At 31.1% G+C, this 23044-nt stretch overlaps 1 protein-coding gene across 9 annotated transcripts in view; it reads right to left on the reverse strand.

Annotated features, from left to right (window-relative positions):
- The window catches only part of LOC121371298 (calpain-A-like), an 81478-nt gene that overhangs the window by 3139 nt on the left and 55295 nt on the right, over positions 1-23044 (reverse strand). For 4 of the 9 annotated variants that reach the window (XM_041497093.1, XM_041497091.1, XM_041497099.1 and 1 more), the window contains 10 exons: positions 22404-22440; positions 20131-20184; positions 15689-15703; positions 11164-11299; positions 6911-6922; positions 3620-3678; positions 2501-2569; positions 2077-2155; positions 1176-1292; positions 458-516 (listed from right to left, as the gene is read on the reverse strand). In XM_041497093.1, the coding sequence (XP_041353027.1) occupies positions 458-516; positions 1176-1292; positions 2077-2155; positions 2501-2569; positions 3620-3678; positions 6911-6922; positions 11164-11299; positions 15689-15703; positions 20131-20184; positions 22404-22440 (637 nt within the window). The remainder of the gene's footprint in view (positions 1-457; positions 517-1175; positions 1293-2076; positions 2156-2500; positions 2570-3619; positions 3679-6910; positions 6923-11163; positions 11300-15688; positions 15704-20130; positions 20185-22403; positions 22441-23044) is intronic. The other 5 variants (XM_041497095.1, XM_041497094.1, XM_041497098.1 and 2 more) reach the window with 3 other exon arrangements.

Consider the following 23044-nt stretch of genomic DNA (forward strand, 5'->3'; position numbering starts at 1 on the left):
TAGGGAACAAGTCAATGCTGGTTGGCCTGATATTACACTATATTGTTAATGAACTTTATTTCTACAATACAGTCTTAGTTGATTGATTGAACCAGATTTTATTGCTTAAAAAAACAAACCCAAATGGATAAGGCACAAGTTATACAACTTACTAGGCCTTCTCCATAATACATACATGCCACGACAGTAATATATTTATGCAATTTAAATATGAACAGAAATAAATATTTTAAGTCTCAGTTAAGTTTACAACACAGATACGACAAACGTGTTCAAGTGTGAAAAAAATATTAAAACATGTATTTTTGTTATATTATACAACTGAATTTAATTATTTATTTCATGCAAAAATAAGCACCAAAAAATGTCATACAGTTTGCACTGTGTTTCTCCTGTTTATGTAACATTCATTATAATAAATATTTATAACAATAAAGAAGACAAATAAGAAACTCACTGATTCAATATCAAACGCTGCAACTCCTTGGCCTTGTACATCCGCGGACTTGAAAGAAGCTAAAAAGAAAATAGAATGTATACGTTGTACTTTTGGTATTTTCTTGTCTTTACTTATATCATACTGTCCACTCAAATTGCCAATCCATTCACGAGGGATAAAGTTAGCTATAAAATTGCATGTAATGTACAACCAACATTTTAAATTTTAAAAAGTAATATATTGTATGATTCAATTTACAAACATAAAAACAGGTTGGGTTTTTTTTGGTTTTTTAATTAAATAAATTAAATGCTAAATAGATTTTGAAAACAATTTCATTCAGATGAATCCAGAATCATTGATGATTTGCTAAATTTGGTTACAAATACTCGTTTACAACACTCCACTACTGATAACCAAATATATTAGGAATGATATTTTGACCAGGATTGTGTGACCCGCCACATCATGTGATTTGTTTAAAAGTATTCTCATGGATAACTGATATTTATTTTTGGAGACTTCTCTTTCAAAACAGAACACTGCCCTAACAAAGTCTCTATCCATTGATCTCAGTCAGTCCCCCCTCCCCCCATCTCTATTTGCTTCCACCATGCCTGGTTTTAAGTCACCCATGAAATGGCACATTACTCCCCAATTATAAAAAATAAAGTAGCATATGCTTAAAAGATGTGAATGATAAATAAAAAAATGACATTCTTATATGGTGACTTACACAGCATGGTCTTCAGCCTGACTGCACACATTATGAAATCTCCAAACTCAATCTGTCCTTCCTTGTTGCTGTACCTCATCACCAGAGATCTCAGAGTCTGGTTGCTCACATGAAATCCTGTGTGTGGTAGAACAAAAGATAGGGTAGAACATAATACAATAAGATTTAAAAAGTTGGTAAATGAACTTAAAAGAAAACTTGTGAGTTTCAAAGTGAAATCACATGCTGGATTTAATTGATGGATGATTTGTTAGTATAAATAATAGGAGATTTTTAATACAAAATGAAATGTGTAACTGTCACGTCAATGAATGTAGCTTGTATTTTAAAGCAGAATGCAGTAGTACCAAATTGCTAAACTTTTTTCTCTTGGTATATAAATCAATGAATAACATAACACAATACAATTTAAAACAATACAGTGTGTTAATATAAGCTAATATGTAGAAGGTGATAATGTGATACATTTGTATAACTTTAATACAATACAGTGTATAACACAATACACATACACTGTGTTACATAAGAAATACATTGTATAGTTAATACAATACAGTGTGCAATATATAACATATCTTTAAATAATTTTTATGCTTGTATTTTCACTTGTTGGGATCTGTTGGAACCAGAATTAATTTTTAGTAACTGATAAGTATGAGTAATGGCTTTACATCCCCCCCCCCTCCATTTAGTCATTAAAAAACACTGGGTTTGAACAGGTACTGGGATGTGAATCTGAGACTGGTCAACCGTAGTCCAAAATAATATAGAATTTATATAAACAACAATTCAATGTAGGCCTTTAGCAAATGTATTGCAGTTGAGAACAAAATATAATTATTTTAATATATTACAGAGATCAGTGAAAATACTTTTAATGGCAAAAAGCAGAATTTCTTACCAACAGAATTAAGTGCACTTCTCAACTCGAAGGAACTGAGGTTTCCACTTTGATCACGGTCAAACTGCTTGAACACTCCCTGTTAAAATGAATTGGTAAATATTAAAATCATCTGTTACAAAACAAGGAAATAATACTTTCAATATTCAGATTTTCAACTTTTTATTTCGTATTAATATATGTTCATATGTTACAAACAAATTTGAATATAGGTATGTGAACAAATTTTGGTTTGTGAAAACGTTTTTTTAATTTATTCTGTAATTAATATTTTTTTTATTGTATTGGTATTAAAAACAACCGTTTAATGATTCAGTTAATATAAAGTTGCATGAATATTAAAAACATGTCATGCAAGACTGTCATCAAAGGTAAGGTTAATGAGATAAGTTTCTGTCTACAGTGAACTGCCATATGAACTTACTTTCCATCTCCTGAGATCCACCCACAGTGATTTGAACTCGTCATAGCCAAGCTTACCAGATAAGTCACCCTGAGAGCTGGCTAAGGATGCAAATCATGAAATTAATTTATTAATATTTTACAACACCCAAACATGAAGTAAAATACATAAAATTGGGCATCAAATAAAGAGCAATATAATAAATCCCACTCAACTGGTTGCCCCAGTGACGTTGTAAATGTGTTTCTATCATCTATAGAGCCAGACAATGTATTGGGGAGGGAAATCAATTTTACTAACTATTAACAGCTTTCACAGCTTTTCTTCCATGTGTCTCTCACTCTCTCCCTAGTTCTCCCTCTATCTTCCACCTAATATTATGAAGGAATGATTATTTATACTAATACCAAAATATGGTTGTTTTTTAATACAGTATAAAGAGCTGTGAAAAAATGTATATCACAGGTACATCTTTTTAAAAATTAGAATAAGCAAACATTCCAAAATAAAATTCGGAAAAAGAATTGAAATGTGTTTCTATCACATTTATTTTCTAAATATATCTTTCTTTGTTGGTCTCAGATGATTGCACAGATGATTGCACTCTAACAAAATGTGATGCACATCATTGCTCACAATGAGATGGAGGTCCTTCTTAAATATAATGGCATTTGATAAATTTTACAAAATGGCAAATATTCTAATTTGAAATTATCAATATACATGCATACATATATGCATGTTTGTGTATTGAACTATTTCGTCATCATTCTGAACCGTTTGTTTGAATGGTTTGGAATTCTGTCATGGCTGATGCGGAGTTGCGGATTTAATGTAAAGAATAAAAATAATAGTAAATGAAATTTACAGCCAGTCACAAAAGGACGGATCGCCTGTTGCATTTTTGCATTTTTCAACTCATCCATCAGAATTTTTACTTGCATTTGGCGAGTGGGTGAGTACTTTCTGCACCCTGATATAACAAAGAAATCTTCTCTTCATGGTCCATTCCTTGACATGGTGAGGGGTCTTGTATGTCTCAATGACCCAGACAGCTGTGCCAGAAGTCAAAAAATATATAACAATACCAACATATACAGCTATTATGACTATAAAAAATCTTGTCCATAGAAAAGATACGTCGTGCATTGCAACCATGCTTCTGACTGTATCCATAGAAAAACCAGGGAAGGCAAACTCTGAAAAGACAAATGTTACAAACTGGTTGAAACATCTTAATAAATAACACAATATTTTAAAACAAACCTCTGCATATATATGACATCAACAACAAGAACAATATGACAAAAACAGAACAGGTTAATAATAATCATCAAAGAAAAAAACATTTAAGTACGAAAATAATTACTCCTAATAGGAACATGAAAACCGACACAGGCTATAGTTGTGTCCTGAAAAATAAAATTACTATGAAACTTATATTATCTCTTGCTGTTATATAATGTATTTTTAAAAAATCTTTAATATGAAATAGTTACACTTATATCAAATGTAACAAATATTTAATAAACAAAAATTCCTCCATCACCACAAAAATAATTATAATTTAACCTCTTCCAAATTAATAAGGATGACAAAGGAAATAGAATAACACATTTCCAGTTAAATATCTGTTAGTTTATGAGTCTGCTAACAAAATTACTTTAACTTGGAATAAAAATTCAAGTTTTTATTTTCTTCCTTATAATAATCAACTTTGGTGGATACATGGCTCCATCTAATAACTTTGTGCAGCATTTTGCATGCTGTAACACCTGAATAATGGTAATTCCATGCAAACCCATGATGATAAGCATCTATAAGCTTTCAATAGCGGCTATGAAGTATTGCTCTCAAATGAGAGGAAGTATTCTTAAATTATTACACACAAAACGAAAATGAAAGAGAAAAAGGAAGGCGAGAGAGAGAGAGAGAGAGAGAGAGAGAGAGAGAGAGAGAGAGAGAGAGAGAGAGAGAGAGAGAGAGAGAGAGAGAGAGAGAGAGAGAGAGAGAGAGAGAGAGAAATACAGAAAGTGTGGGAGAGAAAATATTCTAATATGATTAGACACAAAATGATGAATGAAAGAAAGTAAGATTTCAGGAGGCTGGGTACAGCAATTAACAAAAAACGAAATCACAGGGACCGATAGAGAAAAAGAAGACAAAAAACCTGCAAAGGGAAATTGGATATAACAATAATCCATAAACTACAAAGCTGAACTGATATACTGAGAAGCTTTTTTTCTGCAGGCAAATACACATTCTGGAACCAAATATTGTAATAAAAATCTTCATAATTCCATCAAACTACATACATTTTAATAACCAGAACCAGGCAATAGATAATAACATTCAAACTACTAGTACGGTATATATACTGACTAAAAATAATTATGAAACTAATAATATATATTTTACACATATGCATATAAAACTAGGGATACAGTATAGTGATTTTATTTTAAAATTATATCACTAGTCTTAGAGTTAAAGGTTATGGGTTTGCACCTCCACGTCTTTAGACTAGAAAAAACTTTCATAAAATTCTAAAAGATTTCCATAGTAATAAGACAGACAATAGGTATAATAAGCAGTTGCATATATATTTTAATCAAACTGTAAAAAAAATGGGGTTTTATGTATACATGTTTAAATGTTATATTTCTTACTGGTGCATAAATATTTAAATTAATAAAATTGAGTAATAAATAATAAATACTCAACAGATGACATGTTTTAGAAAATAATTAACAGAACCTGTGTGTTTGGCACCACAAACATATTATGAGCAATTTCCTTTATATAATACAAAACTGTCACTATTTGTAATCTCTGCCATACAAAATAGTTCAACTAAATAAGAATTTTATAAAAAAAAATATTTAGAGAAATCTGAATCTGAACACGGACATAGAAATTAGAAAGGCATAAAAGACACAGATGGAAATATTGATCACAAAAGGTCTCCCTAATGGCTGTAGTGAGTGAAAAGTTCACAATGAGTTTGCAGTGAAAAACCAAACTGTCTTAATACAACAAAAACTTGAACCATGTCACTGGAAGTCAAATGCTGGAATGGATGGTGTTAACATAATATGTCCTCTATACACAGGTTTAGTCTTGTGGTATAAATGCATGTGGTCACAGGCGCGGATGAAGGATTTCTAAAGGGGTGGGGGGGTGGGGGGAGAAGTCCAAATGTGATGACTGATCTCTCCTTTTACACAGACAGTTAATATAATCATGTTTCCCCTTATAGGTTATGGTTGGTTTTCAAAAAAGCGGGGGATCCAGGCCCCTGGACCCCCCTTGGAGTCAATATATTATTTTAACTACTGGTATGCTCTAAGGTCCATAAGACTGTGGTTAAGAAAAACATAAAGAAATAATAAAAGTACAATATGTATTTATATATTTGTTTAATCTAAATTATGCTACTAAATGTATATAATGTATCTGACCAAATTTAAAAATATTCATGCAACATATGAGCATTTCACAATTCCACCTTCAAAAGAAAACAATGTGTAAACACATTTTACTTTAACAGTTGTGAAATACAATCAATGAGATACTCTACTGTTCTGGTAAATAAACTGATAGCAGACTAAAAGGTTTTTTTGTACAATGTAATTATTTTTAATTTTGATGCAGGTAATAAGGAAAACATTAAAATATAATAATAAAAATTAATGACAGTAAAAAATAATAATATTATGTTAAGCATTGTACCAAAGTGTGAGTTTTATTGTCTCAATGGCAAAGTGTGGACTTTTATTGCTCTATGATGAATTGTGAGTTTTAATGGTTCAATGCTGAAGTGTGAGTTTTAATAGTGAAGTGTGAATTTTCACAGTTCAGTGATGAAGTGTGAGTATAAATGGTTCAATGCTGAAGTGTGAGTTTTAACAGCTCAGTGGTGAAGTGAGAGGTTTAATGGTTCCATGCTGAAGTGCGAGTTTTAATGGCTCAATGGTAAAGTATGAATTCTAACAGCTCAGTGATGAAGTGTTAATTTTAATGGTTTAATGCTGTAGTGTCATAAGGCCACTTCACTGGCTTGTCTCTCACTAACAGCTATCAATTAACCCACTGTCTTGGACAGCTCAAACAACTGAAACTTAACTGAATATAAGCAACAAAAGAAAGTTACTGTAAAATAAATAAGTAAACCCTATAAATAAATATCCACCAAAACCTATTAACCCACTTCCAAAATAATGAGTCAAATTAAGCTAAACTTTAAAAAAACCCCAAGTAAATCTAAAAACGTTAAGTATAACCACTGCCAGTTAGTACTGAGGATAAAACAATTACAAACGACTTTATTGTGAAATGCTCAAATGAACGTACACCGATCTAGTGGACTGTCAACAAACACCAGGTCACTACAGTACATTTAAAAGCAGAAGTGAACATCATTGGTCTTACCAAGAAAGCCATCTGGCAAACAAACATCAACAAGTTAAAACATGGTCACAAATAACGTACAAATACACTTCACAAAATACTGATCACAGTAATCATAATAACAACAAAGTAAATCAAGCTACGAAAACAAACAGTTGTTAAACTTCAATCATTCAAACTTTATTTTGTCTCATAAATGTGTCAACCAAATGTTTATTATATTTTGCCATCTTTGTAAATCTGCAAAACAGAGTCATTTATTTCCATTATGTATCATGAATGCATGCACTTTCTCTTTTGTTGTTTAATAAAATATAAAATAACATTGAAATCACTTTGTAATTGTGATATTAACATTATACAACAGGTACAAATCTTACATATTTATCATGCATGGGTATCATGCACATGTTTATGTCCAGTAATTTTCTTGATTTAATAGCTGCATTTCAATTAAAGTTATCTATGGCTATATATAAATTATACGGTCACAAAAAATGAAGTTGGAATGTAAGGTTCTTTGTACATTTGTCACTTATAAATTAAATTTAATGCTGTAAGACAAGAAAGCCAACTGGAATACGTACTTTGGTTATCCAATACCATACTGGAATAGTGGAATACTGGAATGTTTGTTCAATTAAACACATGGCTGTACCATAAGGTGCAGACCACCAAATACAATCTCACAGACATGCAGCATTTCTGTCAACATGTACACCAAAGACATCAACACAATGTCACCTGGCATTTATAATAAACAGGGAATGGGGGAGGGAGGGGAATGGCAGCTCGAGTTGCTCATTTTGGATCCTTGACTATCTTAGTTCTATCTTAGACTATCTAAGTTCCACACACAAATTGTTATGGTAATTTTAGTGGCACATAGCATGTTTCAAGCACAATAGAACCAGATACATTGTCACCAATTCAAATGAAATTCGATGACTACATTAAAAACTAAACCTTTTATGACAAGTCATGGTCAATATCTCACAACTGGTAGGCATTCCAGTGTTCCACGATCTATTTAAAACTGGATGTACTTCGAACCAACACCTGATGAGATGCTACTTGGTATAGTGATATCTATACTGATAATATACAATTTTAAAAGGTGTCCAGCCGTGGAGGGTGGTGGTTACTACTATCAGGAACTACTATCAGTACAGCCTTGGGTAATGTATAAGGCAAATAAATTGGGCTACATTATGTTCATCAAATATAATATACTACATTTTAAGAGTGGAAATAAAAACAAAACTTTTTAAGATATTTACTGTCCATTGGATGTGTATGCTCAGCTATATAATAATGTAATAACAGCATCCATATTCAGAGCATTTCATGTCCATTAAATACTTGAAAATTATTCACTACAGACACCATATGGATATCACAGAATATTACACATGGAAAGTAAAATCAACAAGATTGTATTAATCTAATTACGAAGTATTTACTTAATGTCATAAAAATCACAGTTAGAAAAATCCTGCATCTTCAATATGCTCGTCTTCAAATCACTGTTTTGGGTGTAGTATTTTCCAATCCATCAAAACTACTGATACCGGAATATTCCAGACTACAGTATATTCATAACCTACAGCAGCTTGTTGTTTTAAACACATAATATCTGGAATATATATCCAGGTTTTAAATACTTATTTTTCATTCTTCACAGATAGGTTTTATTTGACATAATTATGCAAACAGTCATATTGTGATATTGAATAGAGGTTTAATGATGAAAGCAGTGATAAACTCTTCTAGATAGATGATCCAATTTGAACTGGATAAAATAAAATTTTATATGACAATAAGTCTGGTCACATATTTCAGTATTAAGCAGTATTCAGCATATAGCAGTATTAAATGCTTTATCTGAAGTTTACTCAAATATTTATCAGGTGAAATGCTATTTGACATTTGATATAGTGCTACCTATAAAACTAATGGCACATATTCACTAGATTAATATTGTCTAAATAAAATTTTAGTTGGTATGATTACAAATCAAGAAATGGAATGATGGGATGTCTCTTGATAAATATTTGTCTACTAATACATTAATGTTTATATTTTATACTAATAATGTTTGGTATTATCTCTGGTAATGACATACTACCAGTAATATTATATGGTAATAAAACTGATTGTTATCACTATTGAAGACATACTACCAATCATATCATACTGTTTATGTTATATATTAATAAAGCTGTGTGTTGCTATCAGTCATACAGGAATGTTTATGTTTTATGCCAATAAAGTGGGTGTTACATCTGGTGATGACATACCACCAGTCATATTTTATGGTAATAAAGCTGGATGTTACCACTAGTAAAGACATACTACCAGGCACACAGTAATATTTATGTTTTATGCTAATAAAAGCGGGGTTTTACTTTTGGTAAAGACATACTACCAGTATTACCGTAATGTTTATGTTATATGCTAATTGAGCTGGGTGTTACCTCTGGTGAAGACATACTACCAGTATTACCGTAATGTGTATGCTATATGCTAATAGATCTGTCAGTTACCATATATCTTCGCCTATAAGTCGATTTTTTTTCACCCAAAAATTATTTTATAACTTGGGGGGTTGACTTACAAGAGGGTAAACAAATTTCACCAAAAAATATTACTGTTTGGGGGATTATTTTACAAGTTTTATTGTTGAAGTATGCCATGTATTTATACTCAAATATGTTAATTAGACACATTTATTTTTTATAACCTATTTTTTTTTGGCATTAGAATGGTTTTGGTTATGCAAAAAGGCGTGCGATCTCACTCACATGCCAAGACAACAGTCCACTTAGTTAAAATAACAGTCATCACTAATAGTAAAAATGTAAACAATACTAACTACCTGTTGCCTGAGTTTATTTTGAAATCTGGTCACTGGCATTAATGGTTGTTCAAACAATGTTTTGTCGGTGATTAACTTCATGAATATTACTGAGCCTTCCCTTAAAATAGACTGATCTCTGCAGTTCACTAGAGCAATAGGGACACACATCATTTGGTACAAAAACCAGTGTACTTTCCAGTTATCCTCCTTACATGTAATAATATGGCGGCAAAACGTGATACTTTTAGTTTTATCGTAGTGATCTGTTGTCAGTGTTTATAAATAAAGTTGTTGTCTGTGCACAAAACCATCTGTACAGTACCATACAGTAACAGTCAAACAGCTTTCACTTTCTACTAAGGGAATATTTCGTTTTGATGCTATGTAATAATGATAGTTTGATTGGAATAGTCTGATTATATTGCGATGTACAAAACGTGAAAACCGAAGTTTGTAAAATAATTTTCTTTTGTTCAAATATTGTACATTATTGTTCTCATGTGCTGAAAATAAGAAATATTTCAATATTTATAAGTTGTTTTTCATGGGTCGACTTATAAACGGGTCAATAAAAAAAATAAGTTTTCAGGGCTTGAAATTAGGGACTCAACTTATAGCCGAGATCGACTTACAGGCGAAGATATACGGTACCTCTGGTGAAGACATACTACCAGTATTACCATAATGTTTATGTTATATGCTAATAGATCTGTCAGTTACCTCTGGTGAAGACATACTACCAGTATTACCATAATGTTTATGTTATATGCTAATAAAGCTGTGAATTACCTCTTGTGAAGACATACTGCCAGTATTACCGTAATGTTTATGTTATATGCTAATAAAGCTGGGTGTTACCTCTGGTGAAGACATACTACCAGTATTACCGTAATGTTTATGTTATATGCTAATAAAGCTGGGTGTTACCTCTGGTGAAGACATACTGCCAGTATTACCGTAATGTTTATGTTATATGCTAATAAAGCTGGGAGTTACCTCTGGTGAAGACATACTGCCAGTATTACCGTAATGTTTATGTTATATGCTAATAGAGCTGGGTGTTACCTCTGGTTAAGACATACTACCAGGATTATTGTAATATTTATGTTTTATGCTAATAAATAAAGCTGGGAGTTACCTCTAGTGAAGACATACTGCCAGTATTACCGTAATGTTTATGTTTTATGCTAATAAAGCTGAGTGTTACCTCTTGTGAAGACATACTACCAGTATTACCATAATGTTTATGTTATATGCTAATAAAGCTGGGTGTTACCTCTGGTGAAGACATACTACCAGTATTACCGTAATGTTTATGTTATATGCTAATAGATCTGTCAGTTACCTCTGGTGAAGACATACTGCCAGTATTACTGTAACATTTATAATATAAGTAAATAAAGCTGGTTGTTACCTCTGGTGAAGACTGAGTTGAGGATGTCACGGAGTTCGTAGGCATCAATCTCCATGTCCTCGCCTGAGATCCTCTTGAAACTCTGCTTCAGCGCATCCTCCTGCTGCTGTTCCTCATCAGTTGGGGGCGGAGCTTCCTGGATAACACACAGGACAAACATACCGATGAGTATCACCGATCACACATCATAAAGCTGTGATTTTTACAAAAATAGCATTACAGATATATACAAGTGTCTATATAACATAATGAATAAATAACGCAATAGTCCCTTCTATTGGTTTAAAACTCAACAGTGATAGTGTAATAAATATTATTTCATACTGAAAAGATACTTGTGTGCTTTTTATAAAAATAGCATTTCAGATACATACATGTATCTATATTCTATAATGAATAAATAATACAATAGACCCTACTATTGGTCTAAAACTCAACTATGAAAGTGTAATAAATATTGTTTCATACTTAAGATATCTGTGTGCTTTTCATAGATATAGCTTATATGTACATACATTTATCTATATTCCATAATGAATAAATAATGAAATACTATTGGTATGAAACTAAACACTGAAAGTGTAATACACATTGTTTCATACTTAGATATCTGTGTGCTTTTTATAAACATAAAAATTATAACATTTCAGATCTATACATGTATCTGTAATGAATAAATAATGCAGTACCTTTGTACTGCTTTAACCTTCAACAGTGAAAAAGTAATATTTAAGATAGAATTTAATTTAAGTGTGCATAAAGTCAACTGACATATTACTAGTCCTGCAAAAAATAAACCTTCTGAAGCATATTCAAGTATTTTTTGTTTTATCATCATAATACAAAGACTCCCATCTTGTATCTTATCTCGGTACATACATAGGTTATTGACAAAACAAGATTTTCTGAACCTGAAACAAACATGAATGAAATGCTAAAATCAGAATCTTATCAATGTTATAACTAAAATCAAAGTCATGTTGATTTAGAGTTGTGGTGTGTATTCAACTAAGGTTTGGCAACCAGAACATATTACCTTAATACACAAGTAATCTTTTTTTGCCCGCCAGTCATTTATTAGTGCGTGACATCACATTATAAACTTTACTTTAAAGTTTGTTAATAATACAGACTGCATGACACTAATGTAATGATGAACTTGCTTCTATTGTTTGTAAACCTCAGTCACCTATGTTACTAGTTTTAAAAAAAATATCAGAAAGCTGTCAAAAACTACTGTGTCAACTTTATGACTAATGTAAGTATTCCTTATTATGGTAATTCAGCAGCATGTACATCATAAATAATATACAAAACAACCATCTTTAAGTATGAGTCACAGATCACACTGTAAGTATTACAATCCATAAATATATTTCAGTTTTGCTATACATGTTCACCTGATATACAAATTGTCAATACCAAAAAGAGTAAACACAACACATTGATACATCTTATTACGATGAAACATCTATGTAATCTAAATATTGCAAAGGTACGCAATGACTTTAAAATAAAATTTAAAACTGTAAACAAAACCCCAAAAATCTATATTGCATTGTGATCTTGGATCAATATACATGTACACACACACACACACACACACATATATATATATATATATATATATATATATATATTGTCACCATAAAACCATAAAATAATAGTCACTGTATTTAGAATATGAAATGGAACCTATACTATGTAGTAACAAAATGTTGCATATGTACCAGTATAACACAAGATTATAAACCATTATTACAAAAGCAAAAAACAAATTCACTACGCTTAGCAAATTATACTTATTTTAAATGAACAATTACTCACTATATAAATTCATAATAACTGTATTTAGTTACAGGCAACTAGCAATAAAACCAAATACAGCTACGCATAAGAAGTCTATGTATACTGTAGAAATTTAATTTTAAAATTAATACTTTGCCAATGGCATATTCTCTTTCAAAAATGATTAATCAAAATTTTATTTTAATTTTTCTTTTTAAATATATGAAAGCAAAGAGCTGAAGCTTGTGAAATCCAATGCATAAACCAATTGTATGATGTATACCAGGTATTCTTCTCCGGAGTCAACAGTCTAGTAAAATAATAATAATAAAAACAAAATAAAGTTGACATTAATAAGCCATGATATGTGCTTAAAACATGACTGATACATGCTACCTTTATTTCACACATGCAGATTAACAACATTAAAGGGACTAAAATCCTCAGTTTGATGCCATGTTAAAAGGTTTCAACAAATAAAATATTTTTACATTATTAAAATTACAATTTACTTACATTTTTTTCTTAGAATATAAATATCTCTAATAACAATGCATTTCTAGACATTGCAATATTTTGTAGTATCTCAACTTCGATTTTTGTGTAAAATAATTCTGTACATCTGAATTTATTATTTCTTTTGGTGGCCTAATGAAATTTGAAATAATTTGTGCAAAGGTAATTCCAAATGTAATTATCCACTATAAATTTAAAACATGTTAAGGTTTTGTTTTCATGTTAAAATAAAATAATGTTTTAAAAAAAACAGGAAATAGCAGGATGTGTTTATTTTGTTGGGGGGAACAAACAGAAGTCCTAAAAACTCAAGACAGTCACTTTACGCCTGCTACACAATATGTGCAAAGTCCTGCACATTACTTCTCTAAGAGGAAACATATTATTAAAACCTATGAAATAAACAAATAGTAACAAAACAAGGAAATATTTTAGGAAGCTTGGAATGTCCATTGGTAAAAAAACCCCTTAAAAACCCCCAATCAGTTGACCGTCATATAAAACAAAGTTCTGTGCAATTAAATGTCTCACATACCATAAACATTCAATGTCACTGACAGTTGCATTTACAGATATTCATTTTAATGCATGTTAAAAAAAAAAAAAAAAATTAAAAAAGTTATTAAAAAAAATTAAACTTAATAAAACTAGTTTAAAAAAATTCAATAAAATGTTTATATCTATATATTTTTTAATTTTCGAAATGCATTGTGATGAACATCCACAGGTGCAACTATAAACCAAGTTTGATTGATGTCAGATTTATAGTTTGTGACAAATGGTGATAAACACAAAACTTGATGCCATGGCTGCTGCCACTGTTGGTAAAGTAATACATGTACCTATATCTCACCTTTTAACTTCATAAACGTGAGAAAAACAAATCAGCCAACAAAAGAAAATCATGCTGAAACTGAGCTGATTTCAGAATTGGAAACACAAGTAGAAGTCTATTGGCTGCATGCATGGACATATTCTGTAGCATGCATCAATGTTTATGTCCAGGATGAATTGGAAGGAGGGCAGCAAGAGATCTTTTATATGCACCATCCCACAGACAGGATAGCACATACTATGGCCTTTGATACACCAGTCATGGTGCACTGGCTAGAGCCAAAAATAGCCCAATAGGCCAACCGACGGGGATCGATCCTAGACAGATCGTACATCAAGCGAGTGTTTTACCAGTGGGCTATATCCCACCCTTTCTCATATAAAAACCGTAAAAGTGGAATATATTCTCATATAAGCACCTTAAAACTAAATGGGTATTCTGAATGTGAAAGCATCAGCCCCTGTGTATCGTTAGATATAACTATGACAAGATTGGTCATCCTAGCACTTGTGTTTTCTATAAACTCTCCCTGCCTTAAAACTAAATGGGTATTCTGAATGTGAAAGCATCAGCCCCTGTGTATCGTTAGATATAACTATGACAAGATTGGTCATCCTAGCACTTGTGTTTTCTATAAACTCTCCCTGCCTAAAAACCTCCCAATAACAACCACCTCAAGATTGAATGCTACACTAAATATACAATTAACTGTAGGTCAAACATTCAGTGTTACTATACCTTGATGTGTAAGTCACATATATTTGCAGTTTATGAAGGTGATATTTAAATTCAAGTGAACAATATTGTAAAAAACTAATTAATAATTTCTATGACCTTGTACGTCAACAAGACTAAACACAACTTGTCACTACATTCAAAACAGACTTTAGCTAATAATAAAGAAAAGTGTGAATGAACTATATCTATTTGTATTGTGTGATGTACTAAAAAAACCACCCAATTGTTTTCAGTGTAATATTTGTATTGCAAATCTTTCTCTAAGGACATACCCAGTAGTTGTAGTTTTATTTAGTTTGTATAAGCAAGACTTGTGACATAATTCTGTAACAGATATTAAAAACAAATAGCACAAGTGTGACACAATAATACAAACAATACATTTTCAGAAATTGATGACATAATGGTTATTTTCTGGTAAATGTTTTCCATCAAAATAATAAAACGACCAATGAGGACATTCACTGGAACAGAAAAACCATGCTTTATCAGTGATTTGAGTTTTGTTTTTAAGATAAAAAAAAGAAAAAAATAATGTTGACAATTCACACCTCACAAGTTATAAATACATATTAAAGAATCAAAATGATGATAAGTTTGTAAGTATAGAACTGTACGACACGAAGTAACTTCACTCATATAACTTACAATCCGTCTGGCAACCTGTACAAGATGAACAAATAATATGGCTTTAATCAACAGTTCAAACAGTGCTAATTACAGGTGTAAATCTTAACAAATAAGAAAAGATAACATTGAGAATTTGTAACATAAAGTTCAAATGAAAATATCAAACTTGGAATCTTTAAACACAATATCTGTATAAGAATTATAGAAGCTAAATTTGAATTGTATTGTTTTCAATTTTGTGTTTTAAATTACTGTACTGTTAATGCAATTGTAGTGTAATAATAATATTTATTATTATATAGTTATACACAAAGGTAAGACTTGAGTAGAAGACACTATTAAACAAAGCTATTTTTTGCAGAATTCTACATTCTGTTAGAAATAACAGGGTTTAAGTTACACAAAAATAATACTAGCAAATTTGAAAAGTTTCAGCTAAATTCAATGTAAAAGCTCCAAGAAGATGCTAAATCTTAGCCTTTTTTTTCATTTCTTTTTTGAAATTTATTAAGAAATAATTTCCCAATTCACATTTGGCAATTTGGTGGGTGACATCTTAAAACCCTAAAATGTGACAGTGTATAATAGCCTTAACAGACATGAGGTATGATTGTATACAAACTGAGATTAATATGACTTTGAAAAGGCCTAACATTAACAGGATCACAAAATATAGCATGAATTTGAAAATTATTTGTGATAAATTCATAATTGAATAAATACAGTAAAAAATCAGTGCTGTACAATTCTCTTTCTTCCTGTTTCTTCTTGGTATAGATGTAGGCACACAGGGCTTCTAGATTATGGTAGTCCCACTCCCATGGCTAGTGATATTCAATGTTGGGCTAGTAAATAACTACCATTGCCATGCCTGATGGCTAGTGAAAAAAAAGTTGTCAAATGCTGCATTTAAATATATTTTTGTAAAATAAGAATATCCTGCCCTCACCTCCATCCCCTAATCTTAGTGTTTTTAAGCTCTATCTCCCTCTTTAGGCAACATTATTACTATTAGTAAAATTGAATTAACTTAAAAGTAAAGTAGGGCTAGTGAATTTTTAATCTTGGCTAGTAAATATTCAAAATCACTGATCCCATGGCTAGTTGATTTTATAAAAATTCTAGAAGCCCTGAGGCACAGCTACAATATGCTTTTAAATTTAAATTCAGTTAATATGAGCAGTTCATTGATGTCTATGTGAAATAAGAGAAATACCTTCCCCGGTGTAGCGGACACTGGAATTGCAGGTGTGGCAACAACCTCATCTTGAGAGGTACCAGTGTGGTAGGCATAAACCACCCATAAACAGAAGCATACACTATAAGGTATATATCACAACAACAACATAAAGTGCATAGGTGTATAGAGCAAACATCTTCAAAACACAAACTACATGTATATAGACAGACTAGAGTGCTGGGAAAACCAGTGTTGCTTTATAGAGCAAACAACTAGAACACACAACTATAATATTATATACAGACTAGAGTAATAGGAAAACCAGTGTTCAGGGTTACATCTAAAGGTTGCATTTTGAATTGCAGAATTTAAAAAGAAAAAAAGAATTTTCATAATAAACCAAAAACTATATTTTAATGTCTGCACATGCACTGAGTTTATTTTCAAATTGCATATAGAAAATTATTGCTTTGCATTATAAATAAGATAATTAGTCCATGCTCCATTGAAAACACAGATACTATCCTTTAACATAACATATGTGTACTAGATTTGGTCAAGCAAATGTGAAGTACAGATAAAATTCAGTGGTTTAAAACAGTTCATAAACTTGCTGTCTTCTGTAATACAAATAAAAAAATAAAAAAAACGACACTCAACACATTTTATTTACGGTTATATGGTGTCAGACATATGGTTAAGGACCACACAGATATTGAGGAAACCCGCTGTCACCACTACATGGGCTACTCTTTCCGATTAGCAGCAAGGGATCTTTTATTTGCGCTTCCCACAGGCAGGATAGCACAAACCATGGCCTTTGTTGAACCAGTTATGGATCACTGGTCGGTGCAAGTGGTTTACACCTACCCATTACAAGTTTAATGGTCTGATCAGTAGTAATGCACCAAACTGATGAATTTTATCCATTTCTGATTTGTTCATGAATTTGAGTGTTAGCAAAACATTGCATATATGAATTATTCAATTATTTCAATTTATTTTCAACCTAAGAAGAAACCCTGAAACTATGTGCAGTATATACTTAAATAAAGAGTGCCAAAAAACAACACTTATAGAAATAATAGGTATTAGAAGTAATATAGATTACATATTAAAACTATAAAGAAATCATATTTGAACACAAATACAGGTAGGCTATATGTACACAAACTATTTAAAAAAAAAAATGGAAAACACATAATTACCAAAAAATCTAAAACATTCATTAGTTTTACAAAAGTGAAACAAAGTGAAATACTAATAACAAAATAATTATTAAAATATCACATTTTAAATATCTAGACAACCTCGTGCAATAAGAATATTATGTACACGTGCTTTAGAAAAACACACACAAAATTAAGTTACACAAATTATCAATTAAAACAAAGTACACTTCAATAAATGTGCATTCAGTTAAACGTAAACAAAAGGAATGTGATATTAAAATAAAAACTGGGTGACAGATTCATAGCATGAACACACTGAACATAATTATAAAACTTAAATTAAAATGAAAAAAAATACCCCTAAGAAATAAACAATGGACACACTTCCAAGGATTTATCCAGGTGTTCTGTGGGTCCAAAGATAGGCCCCTTCCCAAATGAAAGTGGCACTGAAAATTCCCAATTTGTATGCTAAAATTTCCCAATATATATGTATCTGTTGTAATATTGTAATCAATTAATTTAACAGTGGCATACTGCATCATTATGTGGTCTGAAAAAATATCCCAAGTATGATTTATTCGCACTAATTTTCCCAATCCAATCATTCTATGGTCTGAAAAATATCCCAAGTATGATTTACTCGCACTAATTTCCCCAATCCCCATCAGACACCGGACCCTGCCAAAAGATCCTGGATAAATCCCCAACTTTGGAATAAAAAATTCCCGAAAATCCCAACTGAATCATTTGAAGACAGCATGCAATACAACAAGTAGGGTACACACATATTAACCATGTTAAGGTAAGGAAAGTTTATCAACACTCCAAGTAGACTGTTTAATCTGCAGTTGTTAGGTGTAACACTGCAATACATTATTTAGAGCCCAAGAGGAGAAATCTGTTGCCACGACAAAGCCTATTTGTTTTATTATCAGCTGTACATTTCCAAAGACAGAATAACACATACCACAGACTTTGAAATATCAGTTGTCGTACAGTTATTAAAGGCATATTGTCACAGACCACTGACCTATTTAATGATCTAACAAAGTATTACCTGAACAAATATAATTTGATTTGTCCCTACATGTATTTTATTCAACCATCTTCATAACCACTATACTCCATATATTAATGACATTTTGCAAAAATAATTGAATTATGGCAATAGTCCATAATTCAAAAACTAAAATTGCCGAGAGGGATGACATGGATTTCACTCCATCATGGTTCAGTTAAGGTGATGCGATAACTAGATTTGGTTTCCAACAATTAATGTAATTTTAATTCATTATCCATTTTAGAGAAATAAGGTCTTTAAATCATTGACAGTATGCCTTTAAGAGATTACATGTACATGTATATATTTTTTCCAAAGACAAAAGAGAGCACACCACAGCCTTTGAGATACAAAATATTAGAGATATTTTGAAAGTTAAAACTCATGTAACTACAGTATATAGTTTATTATATCATTATTAAAGGGTCATGTTAAGATGCCTTATCTAGATCATCATTACGTATCATGGAACAAGGCAGCACATGAAACACTGGCTAGAATGGGAAATAACCCAAGGAGTCTACTTTGGGGAGTAAAATGTATATCCATCATACATTAAGGTGAGTAATGTACCAGTGAGTTATGTCCAACATAGGTGGACAACATGCATACAATTTCTAATGCTGAATCACTTTGACAAGTGAAATGCAAAACATAGGCTTGGAAATCAGGTCAACTAATTAAATTTGTTTAATCCAACTACAGAATCAAACTCAAAAAAAAAATTCCAATGCTACAGGCAGCCCAAGTGTAGATTCTTCATCTTTAACATTAATCCCAACTCTTGAAACTATTACAAGCATGAACACTGTTTTGAAACATGCATTATTTCCATATATCAATCAAGCTGTGAGTAAAGTACGGCATTCACAATCACATTCTTTTGTTAATCCACACAGTTTGGCTGAAAGAAATGTAAGTTTTTTTTTTTTCATACACAAGACAATCTTGTTAAAGACATGTGAACGTAACCATGCCAAGGCATACACCTCGAAGACTGAAGAAACCTCGTCAGTTATGCACACACACGCTGACAGCAACTTACTGACGACTGCATTGGCCGCTGTGACTGTGGAGCTGCGCCTCCGTACTGTCGACGCTACACATCACAAAGTGGGATAAAATACATATTATACTACAAAGGCAGTGCAAAGTAACTTATACATCACAAATAAAACCAAATATATTTAAAGGTGTAGTCTCAAAGTTACAAATGTTATATTCTGCTGTTTTACATATATTTGTTACAACTAGTCACAAATTAATCGATCCCACACATAACTGTTGCATAATTAACTCAAGAATATTAAAATTATAATGTGTTTTAATCTGATGCCAAACAAACGTTTTCTTAAGAATCCTTGGTGAAAAATATAAAGTACCTACATAGAAAATATTCAAGTATTAATTAAAATAGCATTCAGTTATTTGTCAATGAGGAGATACAATTCAAATTCAAAATCACATGTCATGTGTTAAACTGTTGGTCATCTCTATTAGATTTTGAAATAACGTGAATTTTAAAAACTGTAGTAAATTTAGATGCAATTGTTTTTGAAGGCATATATTTCAAAAGTATAATCTTTATATTTCAAAAGTATAATCTTTATATTTCACAAGAAATTGGTATTTGACAAAACAATGGAAGAAAAGTGGTGGGAGTGAGAAAAACCTTTACTGAATTTGGTGTATCTAAATCATGTTTAAATAGTTATTTTCCAACCTTTGCCTAACTTGTAAAGTGTTCATTATTAGTTATAATATAAAACACTGCATTTAAAGTATCCTGCATGGTGGACATTTTGTTTTGAATTTTGGGGGGTTAAAAACTCAAAATAGAGCTAAGCAAACAACATATTTGAAATCAGCACCCCTGAACTACGCTAATAAATGTGTTTGCTTACTTTTAACAAAAAAAGCCTACAACGCCTTTTTAAAGCACATTTTGAGAAATTTGGACTGGACTATTTATATTAGAATACTTTCACAAAATTGAATAAGAAAACCTGTTCAGGATGAGTCTTCAATAATAACATCAACTGAGTCATTAAAAAAGCCTATTCAGAATGAGTCCATTATGCATTTATTTTCATCAAACATGATACACTAATTTATCTGTAATATATTATATTTGTATTTGATACCTTGTATTAAAAAGATCAAAATTATTTTATAATCTACTTTCTCTCAAAATAACAAATATATTTAACCAAAAACCTTACCACCTCAAAAATGGAAAACACCCCTGCGAAAAAAGAAAAGAAAAAAAAAAAGACCCCCACCAAAAAAAAAAAAATCATCAGCCCTGAAATAGTTTCTTCTAAATCTAAAACTAACCCTAACCTTAATCCTAATCATAAGGGTACGAGGAAGTGGAACTGCCCCCTAATGCTGGAGCAAATTCTTAAATTCGGGCAAAAATAATAGAGATATTCGGGCAAAATGTGCTGACACGAAACCTTTTTTTACCATGTATTTCCATCATTGTACCCACAAAATTAGTTGTAATCCATGTAAAAATGTGTAGTGATTCATTTACAACCATATATAGCTGTTTGGCAGTATGTGAATAAATGTTGTTTTTCCAGATTCTGGCATTTTCGTGTAATTCGGAGGGGGAAGGGGGGGAGGAAATCAGCCTGCTCCACCCCTACAAATATGGGAGCCTATGATCCTAATATTCAAAATGAACCAATAATCTGAACAGAATATATTGATGGATAGAAAGAAAGGATCACACAGATAGCAACATGAAATAATGACTGTATCAAAAATCAATTCATATTGTCAGGCAGCTCATTCAACACTACAGACATTCAATCCAACATTACAACTTGGTATGAAATACAGACATTACTACGCTAGTAGTGAATTAAATTTGGTCTACAATTTGATGAGTTCCCTTATTTCTTTCCATCACTACATTTTATTCTTGGATAATACTGTTTACAAAAACACCAAGAATCTTTGACTATATACTATGTGATAAAAATTTACCTATTGCTAATATTAAGCTATTAGACAGAATATGTACACTATTATTTGTAAGTCTATTTTATGTCTGCAGAAAGGAAACAGGTGACAAGAAGTACACTATAATTTACATGTGCATGCAAGATGCGCAAGAAGCGGTCCTTGAAATTAGAACTACAATTTGTTTTTAAAATGCCAACAATAATAAATTTATTTATAAATAGAACCAAAATAGTGTTACTAATTTTAAGGACAGTGGAGGAGTGTGGGGGTGGGGTGATTTACAATATGGACCATCATAGAAATAGATAGCTGTACTAATTATACTACTTTCTAATCACTTACCACATTATCCGAGTAACCCGTTCTTTGATCCAGTATACTGAAAAAAAGAAGAAAAAAAAGACACATGAAAATTGGATGCTGATATCAGAATTAATATAACACACAAGAAAAGAGCTGAACAATAATATTATTAGCACAAAATTCAAAACAGCATATAATTTAACAAAAATTACAAAACTCAATCCCTAAACAAGCTGAACAACATAATATAAAACCAGTAATTATACAAAACAAAACTAAAAATCAATGCTTATGCAACTATGAACATAAAATAAATGCTTACATAATACTGAACTAAAAACCACATTTAGTAGAACAGGAAAGAACAAAATAATTTATTATTATATTTTTTTAAATCAGCAAATAAAAACCAACAACATGCTAAGCATAAATAAAAAAAATAATATAATAACCAAAACAAGTGTTAATTATGTAATATTGTTTCTTATAACTTCTGTATTAAAGCTATATTAGGTATTTAAAAAAAAAAAAAAATTAAAAAGTAAAACAGAACTAAAAAAGCAACAAACAGACAAACGTAGCAATGTCTCATAAGAAGACAATATAAACAAAGGGACAATACATCACAAATTAGTATGTACATTCTCATTTTCAAGAAAGCAATGGTTCTATATGACAGC

Source organism: Gigantopelta aegis, chromosome 4, assembly GCF_016097555.1.
Source record: "Gigantopelta aegis isolate Gae_Host chromosome 4, Gae_host_genome, whole genome shotgun sequence".
NCBI classification, from domain to species: Eukaryota; Metazoa; Mollusca; class Gastropoda; order Neomphalida; family Peltospiridae; genus Gigantopelta; species Gigantopelta aegis.